This window comes from Balaenoptera borealis (genome assembly GCF_965194805.1).
Source record: "Balaenoptera borealis genome assembly, chromosome: 9".
In the NCBI taxonomy this organism is placed as follows: Eukaryota; Metazoa; Chordata; class Mammalia; order Artiodactyla; family Balaenopteridae; genus Balaenoptera; species Balaenoptera borealis.
The window spans coordinates 62,678,804-62,693,675 of record NC_138873.1 but is presented as its reverse complement, the minus strand read 5'-3'; the positions used below and the strand labels follow the sequence as shown (position 1 = coordinate 62,693,675).

General features: G+C 34.0%; 1 protein-coding gene across 5 annotated transcripts in view; it reads left to right on the top strand.

Annotated features, from left to right (window-relative positions):
- MANEA (mannosidase endo-alpha) overlaps positions 1–13,339 on the top strand; it is a 71,469-nt gene extending 58,130 nt beyond the window's left edge. For 3 of the 5 annotated variants that reach the window (XM_082405257.1, XM_082405261.1, XM_082405258.1), the window contains 2 exons: positions 7,180–7,256; positions 8,091–13,339. In XM_082405257.1, coding sequence (XP_082261383.1) covers positions 7,180–7,256; positions 8,091–8,748 — 735 coding nt within the window. In that variant the 3' untranslated portion in view covers positions 8,749–13,339. Of the gene's footprint in view, positions 1–1,501; positions 1,586–7,179; positions 7,257–8,090 lie in introns of those variants that run through there. The other 2 variants (XM_082405259.1, XM_082405260.1) reach the window with 2 other exon arrangements.
- Positions 13,340–14,872: the final 1,533 nt, after the last annotated feature.

Genomic DNA, 14,872 nt, shown 5'->3' with positions numbered 1-14,872 from the left:
CCTTGCATATGAGATGAACTTTATCATTCAGCCCTTCCCTAGCTCTTGGTTGTCTCAAACCTTTGTAGTTGTCTAAGCAGCCTATTTTATTTTTAATAGCTTCTAGTAGTTGAAGATGTGCTGAGACCAGTCACTGTCCTTAAGGAGAGGATTTTCAGGTAGCACCTAGATTCAGGCTGATGAGAATTTAGACCCTCAGCCAGCAGATTTTAACAAGTGCAAATATATTCAGTCCTGTAGGACCACAGTGTAAGCCCTGCTGGCCACCAGAGCCAGGTGATCTGGGGGTGTTTGCTGGGTGGCAGTCATAAAAATTGGGGCTCCAGTTAAGTGTCTGTTCTTTTCTGGGAGATAACAGTGAGCTATAGCAAGGTAGAGGGAGAGCAAAAAGATGGCATTCTCTGACCTCCATACCCCTGAGCACCTCTGTAGATTCTGGAACTGTGCCAAACCTGAAGCTCCCCCTGACCACCAGAGCCAAGTGATATAGAGACGTCCCCTGGCAAGCTGCAAAAATCAGGGCACCAGCCAAGGATATAAGAATATAACTCCTTTTCTGAAGATAACAGTGATCTGGAGCAAGGCAGAGAGTGCAAAGATTGTGCCCACTGTCTCCATTCCCTGAGAGTACCTCTATAGGCTCTTATAAGTGTGCAAAACCAGAAGCCTGCCCCACAGGCCAAAGGTGCTACAGAAGGAAATAGGCGTGTTTCTCAGAAAGACTGTGGGTATGTTTCAGTTGGATATCTGTGCAATGCCGTAGGAGTGGTACTCTACCAAAAACTGTCTGTTGTTACAGTGCCATGGGACCCAGGACACACACTCCCCTGGCCTCCAGGTCCAGGTGATCAAGAGGTGTCCCTTCGTGGCAACTGCAAAATCTAGGTCACCAGACATGTAGAAGCTCCCCTTTGGGAAATACTGGTGCTCTGGAGCATGACAGAGGGAGAGCTCAACGGTGACACCCACTACATGGAGTGAGGCAGATGGGGAGTGCAGGGACAGCACCTGCTGAAAGAAGAAAAAGATAAAAAGGAAAAGAAAGTAAAAAAATGGCACCTGCTGGCTTTAGCAAGCAGAGGGTGAACAGGAAGATAGAGCCCTCCAGCCTCTTTCCCCATAGAATATCCCAGCAGACCCTTGCCTCTCAGACCAATGCTTTTAAAACTAGCAAATGAGTTTCCTTTACGTAAAATTGGGGTGCTTTTTGAAGGGCTGCTTCTGCACTGGTCCCTGGGATGGATGAGTCTGCATCCAAGCTCTTTAAGAGCTACATCCCTTTGGCTAGTCAAAGCCAGATATTTTGGGGACTCATCTTTCAGGGGCTGGTCTTAGAAACTGGTATGCCAGATGTGGAATACAAACTATTTGTTCTTCAGGGAGAAGCTCTGGGTTTTGAGTTCTCTCCTGATTGTATGGCACTGCTGGGATGGGGTTTATGGTGAGATCGTATCTCAGCCTTTCCTACCTGCTTTGATGTGGTTTCCCTCTTGTTTGCCAGATGTGATGGGGTCACTCCACCAGGTTCTTTTTGGAGGAGATTGTGCCATGTTTAGCTGTAGATTTGGTGTGTCTATGGGAGGAGGTAAGTTCAGGATCTTCCTACATCACCCTTATCACCAGAACCATTTATTTTTCCTACTAGAACAGAGATATATTTATGTCAATAAAATTATAAAGTAAAACTACAAAGAAACAAAAATATTTGACAATCGCTGAGACACAATTTTGTAAAGAAAGTTAACAGTAATCAGCTTAAGTACAATGAATTATAAAGATCTGTTGATATGGAGGAAAATAACCAGAAGAAACACAAAAATAATTGTCACAGCACATGGAAACATTTCCATAAAAAGTTAGCTTCTACTTGGTCATTTAATTTTTCAGCCCTGTTTAAATTTACATTCTGAAATTTATGTTCCACTGCAGTTTCTACCTGCATGTAATATCTTTTCCACCCCTTCACTTTGAGTCTGTGTGCATCCTTAAAGTTTAATGGGATCTCTTAAGAACACCATACAGTTTGGTCTTGTTTCTTTATCCATCCAGTCACTATGTGCCTTTTCATTGGTGAATTCAATCCATTTACATTCAGAGCAATTATTAATATGTAATCTTATCAACTACAGTCTGGTTTTGTATTTCCATTATTTCTTTTTCTCTCTTTCTGCCTAGATTTGTAAATTGGTTATCTTTCATGGTGGTATGCTCTTTTTCCCCCTCTTTTGTGCGTCTGCTCTAGATTTGTGCTTTGTGGTTATCAAGGGGGGGGTTCCATAAAACATCTCATAGATAAAACAGTCCATTTTAGGTTTATAGAAACTTATCTTTAACCCCCTAAGTTATCCATTATTTTGCTCCTCCCTTTTGCATATTGATGCCACAATTTACCTTTTTTATTGTATATTTATTAACTTATAGTAGGTATAGTTATTTTTCCTACTTTCATTTAACCTTTATACTATAGTTGAGTAGTTAACACACCATCCTCCTACAGAATTATAGTTCTCTAAGTCTGGCTGTATATTTCTCATCTTTACCAGAGTATTTTGTAATTTTGTATGTTTTCATTTCAGCTTGAAGAACTCCTTTCAGCATTTCTTGCAAGGCAGATCTAATAGTGGTGAACTCCCTCAGATTTTGTCTGGGAGAGGCTTTACTTCTTCATATCTAAAGGATAACTTTGCTAGATAAAGTAGTCTTGGCTGGCCATTTTTATCTTTCAACTCTTCAAATATGTCAGTCCTCTGGCCTATTGAATTTCTACAGAGAAATCTGCTGATAGCCTATTGGCAGTCCTTTGTAAGTTCTCTCCTTTTTTTTTCCTTGCCTGCCTTTAATGTCTTGGAGAATGTCTTTTTGCATTGAGATACTAGGATGATCTACTAGCTTTGTGGACTTGTATGTCCAAGTCTTTCCTCAGATTTTGGAAGTTCTCAGCTATTATTCTTTAAGTTAACTTCCTGCCCCTGCCTTCTGTCTGGAATTCCGACATTTGTCAGGATATATGGATATCCATAGATCATGTAGGAATTCTTTGCTCTTTTTCTAAGTTCCCTCTTCTTTTGTGTTATTTCAAAATTTCTATCCTCCAAGTCAGTTTTTCTATCTTCATATGCTCTGCCTTGCTGCATATTCTCTGCATTGCATGCTATCCAGCTCCAGAATTTTTGTTTGGTTCTTTCTTAAAATGTCTTCCTCTCTAATAAAGGGTCATTTTGTTCACATATTTTATTCCTGATTTTACTGAATTGTCTTTCTTAGTTTTCTTGTAACCTATTGAGTTTCTTCATAACATCTATTTTCAACTCTTTATCAGATAGGTTGCAATATTCTGTGCCTTTGAGTTTGATTGCTAGAAATAGATAATTTTTATGTGATGCCATGTTTCCTTGATGTTTCATAATCCCTTTAGATTTGCATTGTTGTTTTTGCATATGAAGTAGTAGATACCTTAACTCTTTTCTTGTTGCCTTCAGCAGATGGTATGTTATATTCTGTAGTGTTGATATTATCCAAGTTTTTACTCTGTTTTTGTGAATTTATACCTGCTCCAGTCTTCTTGTTCCCTCTTTTGGGTGAGTTTTTAAACATTTATGCCCTCTCTGTTTCTTACAGTTCACCAGGCTGGCTATTGGAAACCTCTCTTGTTTTCCAAAAGGTTGCTATAGCTCAAGTTCATGGTTTCTGAGCATGCTCTCAGTCTACTGGAGCTTTCTCTTGCAGTGGCACTTGGGAGCCCACACAAGGAGCCAACATAGAGTGGGGGGAAAGTGTGGGTTTAGCACTGTGTACACTGGGGGCACCTGCAGATCCAGTAGGGTGATCCCAGTGGCTCCTAGGTGGACTTCTGCTAAGAATAATCCCTTTCCCACCAATTGAAGTTCTAATTTGCATCGTTCCTAATATCCTCCATACCCCCGGTTATAAAGCTCCCATCTTAGTACTCCAGTTGCTGGTGGAGAAATGATTTTTCCAGCCACTTCCAGTCTAGCTGAGATAGCTGGGTACCCACTCACTGCTTTCCTTTTCCCCTTTCAGTGTTTCTTTGGGCAGAGGCATGGTGCCAGGAAAGCTTCTCTACTGCCTTCTGTTGCAACCAAACTAGTTTTTTTTTTTTTTTTTGTCTCCAGTTATGTGCTGGAGTCTCCCGTTGGGAGGACTAGACTTCTGCAAGTTCTCTGTCTCACATGTGAGTGCCTGCCTGGGTCTTTATTGACACAGTTTTTGCCTGGCAAGAACAAAAGGGGTCTAGGCAGTTTGGCTGGCTCCTCTGGTTCCCCAGCTCGAACAGACATTTGTCTCTTACCATCTTTGTGGTGGGTGAGACAACTCCTGGGTTCCTTGAAATAAGACACTAGGTCCCAGAACACCACAAAGGCACTTTTGCTCATGTATGAATGTCCAATTTGTTGATTTTAAAAGGACTATATAGTAGGAAGATTTTATGTCATCATGTTGCTAATATCACTCTCCAGGATCATCAGATTTTCACTTTAGAAAGTTCACTTTGGGTGCATGGTCAAAAGTAGAAGCATGAAATGAGGGAACATTTATAGGACCCTTACTTCCCCATCTAAAGATAATGCAAACATCTGATTTTATATATAGCATTCTATCATTTTTAAAGTCATTGTAGTATTGGTCTAATAGATTTTTCCAAATGGAACAGTGGAATGGTGATACATCACATTATTAATTCACTAAACCTACAAGGTAATATTATTGCAATTAATATTTTCCCTCGTATTTCTAACTTATTAAGTATTGTATAAAATAATGGCTTTTTGAATTACTATAAATGTATTGATCTGCACTTTACAAAAAAGAAGGAAGCTATGTAGAGTTTGCAACTTTAAAAGCAAATTCATTATAATATAGGATATTTGCTTAAATTTGGTGTCCTTTATATATAAAATGGAAACTTACTTAGGAAATGTTACAGCTAAAGGGAGATTACCCAAGGTTACATTATATAAGAGTATGAAAATACCTATACCCTTGCCACTTTTCTTTCAATTGAAGTTAAAAAGCACATACATACCAGAGCTACTGCAAAATCTAACTACCCTCGCCATACTTACAATATACTGCACAAATGAAATTGACCTTACTTTGTTACTAATAAAAACTTTCTTTGTATAATATTACTGAAATCTTATTTTATTAAAAGTAGAGAATTATAGTTTCACTAAATGCTGTTTGACTTTATAATTATGTGAAAACTAGTAGCACTGATTAATGTAAAATATATTTCACTTGAATTAGGTGGTTGAAAACAAAGGCATTTTATATTGCAGTAGAAGTCTCTAATTCCATACATGCTTCATAGAAACCAAACTAAAATTAAAATATTGTCAATAAGTTTATTATATTGCCATAAAGTACTCATAGTTGTTTTTGCAGATCATATGTAGACAGTACACATGATATTTCCCTTAATCTACTCTACTAGTTATAAATGACATATAAAATGGTTTTGGTAGCCATAATTTTTTAGTTTTTCTTGATTTATATATAACTAACCTTTTTTGGTTACTGCTTTCTGCTATCATGGTAGAAATATATAAATGACATCAATAACAAGCATTCTGAAAATTATTGTCCATTATAGTACTAGTTTTTGATGTTTTAAAGTAATTTTGTTATAAATTATTTGAATAAGAGTACACATTAAATGTAGATTATTTTGTAAAATGCTATTTCAATGGTATAGGAGAATCTGTCATTTTTGCACAGCAAAGGAAACCGTAAACAAAACGAAAAGACAGGACTTCACTGGTGGCGCAGTGGTTAGGAATACACCTGCCAATGCAGGGGACACGGGTTCAAACCCTGGCCTGGGAAGATCCCACATATGGCAGAGCAACTAAGCCTGTGCAGCACAACTACTGAGCCTGTGCTCTAGAGCCCACAAGCCACAACTACTGAAGCCCGTGCTCCGCAACAAGAGAAGCCACCACAGTGAGAAGCCCACACACCACAACGAAGAGTAGCCCCTGCTCGCCAAGAAAGCCAACACACAGCAACAAAGACCCAATGCGGCCATAAATAAATAAATAAATTTATAAAAAAAATAAAGACAACCTAAAGAATGGGAGAACATATTTGCAAACAATGCAACTGACAAGTGCTTAATTTCCAAAATACACAGACAGCTCATACAACTCAACAAGAAAAACAAACAACCCAATCCAAAAATGGGCAGAAGACCTAAGCAGACATTTCTCCAAAGAAGAAATACAGATGGCCAGTAGGCACATGAAAAGATGCTCAGCATCGCTAATTATTAGAGAAATGCAAATCAGAACTACAATGAGGTACCACTTCACACCTGTCAGAATGGCAATCATTAAAAAGTCTACAAATAACAAATGCTGGAGAGGGTGTGGAGAAAAGGGAACCCTCCTACACTGTTGGTGGGAATGTAAGTTGGTGCAGCCACTTTTGAAAACACTATGGAGGTTCCTCAGAAAACTAAAAATAGAATTACCATATGATCCAGCAGTCCCATTCCTGGGCATATATCCAGACAAAACTATAATTCAAAAAGATACATGCACCCCAATGTTCATAGCAGCACTAGTCACAATAGTCAAGACATGGAAGCAACCTAAGTGTCTATCAACAGATGAATGGATAAAGATGTGGTACATATATACAATGGAATACTACTCAGCCATTAAAAAAAAGAATGAAATAATGCCAGTTGCAGCAACATGGATGCAGCTAGAGATTATCATACTAAATGAAGTCAGAAAGACAAATATCATATGATATCACTTACATGTGGAATCTAAAATACGACACAAATGAACCTATCTATGAAACAGAATCACGGACTGGTAGTTGCCAGGGGAGGGGTTGGTAGATGTAAGCTTTTATATACAGAATGGATAAACAACAAAGTATTACTGTAGAGCACAGGGAAGTATATTCAATATCCTATGATAAACAATAATGGAAAAGAATATGAATATAAAAAAAGAATGTGTATATATGTATAACTGAATCACTTCACTGTACGGCAGTAATTAACACAACACTGTAAATCAACTATACTTCAATTGAAAAAGCATTCATCTTAAGGTTATTAAGTCAGTTTATTAAAAATATGGGATATGATTTCCTTTTTATTTTTACATCATAATTTTTTCTCTAATCAATTTTTTGTTTTAGGTCACTTTTCACATTGAACCATATAAGAATCGAGATGATAAAAACATGTACCGAAATGTCAAATACATTATAGACAAGTGAGTTTCCTCTGTCCTATAATTACTGTTATATGATCCAATGATAATTACTGTTATAAGAAAAGCATATTTAAATTATATTTGAGAGATTTGAATGACTTATAGTATGGCATATTATTAGTTTAAACTAATTTTGTAATGAATACTGCAATCATTTTAAAGAACATTTCTGAATTTCCTTATAATTCACTTTCTGTATGAATAGTTACAGGTTCCTGTTTTTACTGTTTTATGTGTATATTAGACTATGATTTCTGTCATCTGACATTTAAATTGGTATTCTGTAAATCTTATGAATATAGAGTTGTCTTTTTAAAAGAAAGTTCAGAGTATGAAATGTGAATTGTTTTTTGCAATTTTGAATTGCTATTAGATATGGTAGATCCACATCTAATATTTTCATTTAGTATGATTACAAGGAAAGAATTTATTAATACAGTTTCATTTTGTTTAAGGGTTTACTGATAATAGTCTGTGACAGATGCCATACTCTTACAAAATCATGTCAGCAACAGTGGGACATATATCACTTATACAAAAAAAAAAAAAGTATTTTCATGTAGAAAATGGGCTTTTTATTGTGTTAGTCATCATTTCTAAACCTCAGTATAATTTCTTGTTTGTTAATGTCTTAATGTATCCAGTATCTCATTTTTCAATGTGTAAAATTAAAAATGCATTTTTAATGTTTACACTTACATAGCTGATTCCCCAAAGGTGAACAATGTGCTTAAACTGCACTGATTACCTTCATTTTCAATACATAAACAATTATTGTCTATTGCAAATGAGTTATGAATATTCATTTTGCTTTCATATATGTTTGTATTCTAGATATGGAAATCATCCTGCCTTTTACAGATACAAGACTAAGAACGGCAGTGCTCTTCCAATGTTTTATGTCTATGATTCCTATATCACAACAGCTGAAAAATGGGCCAATCTGTTAACCAGCTCAGGGTCTCAGAGCATTCGCAACTCTCCTTATGATGCATTGTTTATTGCACTTCTAGTAGAAAAAAAACATAGATATGAAATTCTTCGAGGTGGTTTTGATGGAATTTATACGTATTTTGCCACAAATGGCTTTACTTATGGCTCATCCTATGAGAACTGGGCTAAGCTAAAATTTTTTTGTGATCAGTTCGACCTAATGTTCATCCCAAGTGTGGGCCCAGGATACATAGATACCAGCATCCGTCCATGGAACACTCAAAACACTCGCAACCGAGTCAATGGGAAATATTATGAGGAGGCTCTGAGTGCTGCACTCCAAGCCCACCCCAGTATAATTTCCATCACCTCTTTTAATGAGTGGCATGAAGGAACTCAGATTGAAAAAGCTATTCCCAAAAGAACCAGTAATACCGTGTACCTGGATTACCGGCCTCATAAACCAAGTCTTTATCTAGATCTAACTCGTAAGTGGTCTGAAAAATACAGTAAGGAAAGAGCAACTTATGCATTAGATCACCAGCTACCTGTTTCTTAATGCATTGATTAAAGTTTAATAATTATAGAAATCACCTAATTTCAATACATTCCTTTTGTTTTGAGTTATGGAAAGAAAACTGTCAAAGTCAGTATGTACTATTATCTCTAATAAAAATAATTTGTACATTTTTAAAGGTAGTAACATTATCATTGCCACCTTTCACGATGGCGATGTTGCACTGAGAAAAGTTGTGCAAATAACATTCCTTGTGGCATAATTTGCTGAATTTCTGACTGGAATTGAAATCCTGCTTTATAGCTATTTTTGTTTCACAATAGGTAATTGCTTGTGTTATATGGAGTAGTTAGCACACAATTAAATCCTACTTGTATTATGGGCCCAAAGAAATAGGACTGTGTATATATTTGATATGTCTATTGAAGAACAAAGACCTGAAAGATAATGTACATGGTTCCTTTTTCATTTTTTTTAATGATCCAGTCAACTTCGTCATATTAGCATTTAGACTGGATAACTCTCCAATAACAATTCTTCAGAAAAAAATCATATGCCTTAAGCCTTACTGTGAACCATATTGTGTTAGGAAGGTCTGCTTTCTACAGCACAATATGTATCATCATTTGCAGATTTTTGGTTTCCTAGAGCTTGCTAGGTGTTTTGCATGTCTAATGTTTCTACATTATAATGCTGAATTTCAGGCTTTAGAAGTAAGGAAAATCTTTTCATAAAGGTTAAGGATTGCTTCTCAGTTATTAAAAAAAAATAGCTGCTCTACAATTATTATGAAAATACAATGCCTCAAATGCTATTTTAGGATACCTTGTCAATCTTTAACTTATTTTATTATTCATATTTTTAAATTTAATGTTAATCAGAGACCAACTGTTAGATAAGAAAAAGTTGATACTATCATTGGATTGCCTTCTTTTAAGATTTTAAGCTATTTTTACTAAAACTAATAGAGAAAATTTACTTACCATTTCAGATTTTAAGGATATGGAGATGAAAGTTCATTACTAAGTTTGACTTTTTATTAGGTATAACACTTAATGATGGAAATATTTAAGACTTTATTGTCTATAATATAACATCCCTATCTAAAAACATTATACTTTTATGTTACCTAACAGGTTAAAGAGTTGTGATCAATTGTCATATTGTGACAAATTAATCATCTGTAAAAATGAATCTCTTTATTTTAAAAACTAGAGAATAAAATACACTCTATTATTATAGTTAATATTTGTAACTAGAACTATAGTAAAAAATCTAATATATATGCTATTACATGAATTTTTTTTTAGATATTTAATTTATTAAATGTAAGCAATAGGGAAATACTAAACAACAATACATATAAATATTCTGAATATATGGACATTCATTCAGAAACAAATTAGCAGTGGAATTTATCATAAAATAACTCATTAGACAAATTTAATTTTAAGCTGTGCTTTTGAAGTTAACTATCATGTCTTTGAAAAGAAGCATGATTAATGTTAAACTTATTTATAACTGAGAATTTGCCATTTCTCAGAATGTTCAGATCATGGGAAATCAGTATAATAGTAATTAGTATTTCACCTTCTAGAGGAAATTACAAGAATAAATCACTATAATGTTACAACTAAGCATCTTCATAGGAACACTCATACAGATATAACCTGTGGATTTTTTTTTCTTACATCCAGTTAGCCACTATATGTTATCTTAGGGATAACTCTAAATATGTTATACCTAATATTTATAACATACCATATTTTATTAAAGTTTAGTTAGATCTCTAACACACAGGAATTTTTGTCATTGCTTATGTTGTATGTTTGAACCCATAATGACAGACAATTTTATGAAATAGTTCTGAGATTAAGAGAAAGTGTATAAAAACAAGGTCAGCAAATCCTCAACACGGACACCACCATTTCTCTCCTGCTCCCATTGCATACATATAGATAGATCATCTAGGACTGCAGAATTTCCCTCTGAGCTTTGTTCTAATGCACTACCCCAACCAGCCACTGACAGTCGGTTTCAAAGTAAGATAAAATAGATTCTGTCTTCGTTGCAGAAAGCTAATTCATTCTCAAGGGAAGAATGTTTGGAATCAGCTCTAATGATAGTTTACTGATTTATAACTATTTATAAAACTATTTATTTTTTATGAATATCATGTTTCTTTTCTCCTGTTCTTAAAAAAAACAGTTATTAGAAGGAATTATCTCTAATAATTTTGTTATTCTTAGGGAAGAACGCTTTCAAAATCTTCCTCAGGTATTCATTACAGCTGCCTTTACCATTTGACTTATAACAAGTTTAGATTGCATAATCACAAGAAATCAATTCTTTGCTTTTATTTAATTCAATAAACTAAAGTAACTGTTAAAGAAAAAAAGTGTAATATATGCAATGCATGAATCAAAATGAATTATTTTATGGTTTAATCAGTCTAATTGTTTTGACTGTATAGAAACCAAATCTTTCTTTTACTACTCTAAGGACTGATATTGTCAAAAACTGCTGTAATTAATGTTGATCTCAGCTGTATATTAACTTTTTTGTTTTAAGAGTAATTTAAAAATGACTATTTTGTTACATGAAGTAGTTAACTTTCACCTAATAAAAGCATACACGGAATAAATTGTACATTAGATATAAAAATCTGTTTCTTTTTTTATGAAATGTTTTATTTAATTTCTGATTAACAGTTCAAAAGTAGTATTCAGTCGCCACTCTATATATCTTCTCTATTTGAAATATACAGCATTTAAAAAGTAGATATCTTTTAACTGTACTTTTAAAATCTGTGAATTTGTGTTATACACACAAAAATATGAATTTTTTAAATTTGGAAGATGGTTTATTTTTTTATTCTTTGGGCATAATCATATATGAGCTCCAACATCCTTCAGAAAATTGATCTTCCCCTAAGACAGCAAAAGTAACAAGCCACTAGAGAACCTACCAAGTTCATAACCAAACCCTTTTTGAAACTGATCACAGTTATTCAATTTAAACACAGTGACTGCTCCTAAACTCTATAGTGCCTACAGAAGCAGTCCTTAAAAGTCTTTATCTAAATTCTGAATTAAGGTCGAACACTCTCATGTCCCATAGTGTAGAAGCAATACTTTATTTACGACCAGCAAAATTTAAGTTATTTTTATAAATATTTACAATTTCAAAAGGAAAAATTGAGCCAAAAAGAGTTTTTTGGCTCAGCTATTCCTTTTTTTAAAAAAAAGTACTGTAAATTTAAATGTACTTTAAATTTAAATTATATACTGACTGTTATATATCCACATAAAGGCTAAACGTTATAGTATGCTTAATATAGGATTATTATCCTTGAGAATGCAGGTACTACTTTGGCTTACTTACAGAGTCATCCTTAGTCAAGTCAAAGAACTTAGCGGTAGTGCTATTATATTCCAATTATCACTGAAGGGGGGAACATTTTTCAATGTTATTAGATTTTGTTGTTATAATTACCATTTATTATATCAAAAGACAAAATAATTTAAGACCTAATAAGCAAATAGTCATAGATCTAAAATTTACTGAAGTCAAAACATAGTGGCAGTATGTTCTAAACTTCATTTAAAGCATCTTATCTATTGAAGTTCAAATTTCTCATTTATATAACCTTAAATGTAACCATAAAGTTAAAAAGCCTTTTAGAGTCTATCTCATTGAAATAATTATTTCATGAAACAAAGTAATGATGTACCATGGTAGTGATAATTCTGTATACAATTCAACTTATAGTATATGATTGTATTGTCATGCTTTTGTGTTTTTACTTTAGATTTTTTTAATTTTTATTGGAGTATGGTTGCTTTACAATGTTGTGTTAGCCTCCACTGCACAACAGGATGAATCAGCCATACATATACAGATATCTCCTACTTTAGATGTTTAACCTATTCTTTTAAAAAGTCAAAACAACAATCATTATAAACAACACAGAGTGGCAGTCTTCTGCTACTCAGTAGCATTTAAAATACATTAATTATGTCCATGCATAAAAGTATTTTTCAGTCCGTTTTATAAAAGCCATTTTCAAAGCACTATATATCACCATGTTAATTTGATTATAGTATCTAACAATGCGACTTTTATACGGATCTTGAACATATCATATACAAAAGAGAAAAATACTTAGAAGAAATTCAATTGTAATATATGCAGTACATTTTAGAAATGTATATGTTTGAACACAGTCACCTAAGAATAGCAGCCACACTTTTTTTAGTTTATACATACTAAATTTATATTTGAGTACTGCCATTCTATCTATCGTTTTTAATTACCCAAACATATTATCTATATGGCAGACTATTAAGCCATTACTATTAAAATTGTGCAGTCCAATCTGACTTCATGTAAAACGTCAACTGCAAATCTGATAGCTAAATTCTTACTTGAAAATTTGCTGCATTGTTATATTTAAAGTACGTTCTTGAAAATTATGCTCTTGGCTTTTTAGGTTCTTGGAAGAACAATATTTAGTGACAGTCATTATATGAACAGTAGTTGAGCTGAAATTCTGTTTTATTTTTCCTCATGAGTGTTTGTAGCTAAAGGCTTAATTTAATCCTCAAATAAAATATTCCATTAATGCACATTATTTTCTCATTTCATTTTTTTACTTGAGTCATTCTTAAATAAAATTTAGGTAGTGTTTCCTCCTACAAGAATATGTGCATGCTGATTCTTTGCAAAAAGGATTTGACATATTTTTCATAAGAAACTGTTACAAAATTAATATATGTAAATGAATGACGGAATTTTAAAAAGGAACATACATATATGATACTAGCATATATGGTTGACTACACATTTGGTATTGAGAGCTTCTGAGTAGTTAATGCAAGATGTTATATGGCTCTTGTTGCCAGAAAAGAAGCACCTCCTTTCATATGCAAGGCAAACTTTGCCTTGTCAATACATTTTAAAATACATTTCTCAAATAGGCATCAGGTTTAAACCCTATAGAGTCATAGTTTAAAACCTATAGGAGACTGGTAGGCAATATAAATGCATCAGGTTTAAACCCTGTAGAGTCATAGCGACTGTGGACAACTGTCATCTAATAAGAGTAGTTGCTAACAGCTCCTGTCAGCATTGCCCCTTCTGTAGCTGTGGGTCCCTAAAACGAGGAAGTATGTATGCCTGCATGTTTGTAAATTTTTCTAATTATAACATGCTGGCAGATACTGCAAAAGATTTTTAAAATATTCGCTGGTTGGCTCTAGTTCATTGGTCACTAGTTTGTGACTGCTGATGTAAAGAATGTAAAACTGGATTATGAAAAAATGTCCTGAACGTTTTTTAACACTCAAGGGGATTTCATATGACTAGTTATTGTGATGATTATTGGATATATTCCAAGTATAAAACAATAAAACACAAGTCAGTGAAAGTGAATCCATGTGGCTCTGATGATGTGATGATAGCTTTCCCCAGGTCTTATCTCATCAGAAATTAAAGCACCAAAAAAGTGAGTTAGGTGCATATCTCTCAGCCAATCTTCTCTATTATTCCTCCTAATTTGACTTTTGAATAGCTGATTTGAATTAATACTCACTGAGAGGGACTTGGAATGCTTTTTATTCTGTTGCTTTTTAAATATGGATCCATTGTTGAAGCCTGGCAAGTAGGTAGAAAAAAAACTGTATGTAATTGTGTTTAATTCTAGTCTCCACTTCTGCAACCTACTTTCTGTCCTTTTGCTGCCTGCCTCTGCCTACCTGCCCGCTATTCAGCCTTCCTATCTTTCTTAGTCTCAACTCACCTGCCTTTCTTATCTGCTTTGTTTCAAAAAGGATGTTAGTGATTTGTTAGAATACATAACATGTAACAATATAGTCTCAAAAGGAGAGCAAGAATAAAAATACACTTATTGAGCCCAGCATTAAATAAAAACTGAATAATGTAAATACACTGCTAAACTGGTGGTCACAAATTTAACTCCAAGCTTTGAGTAGCCAGTATGAAAAAGAGCATCTCTTCATGTACACATTGTGCATTGTCCATAGTATAAGATAGAAATTAATTTCTCAAGAAAAGTATAGCTGCTTTGCTATTAAGAGAGGAATTTCTTCTGAGGAGTCTCATAAAGAGGATACTAATAATATAATACAATAAAGATTATGTTAAT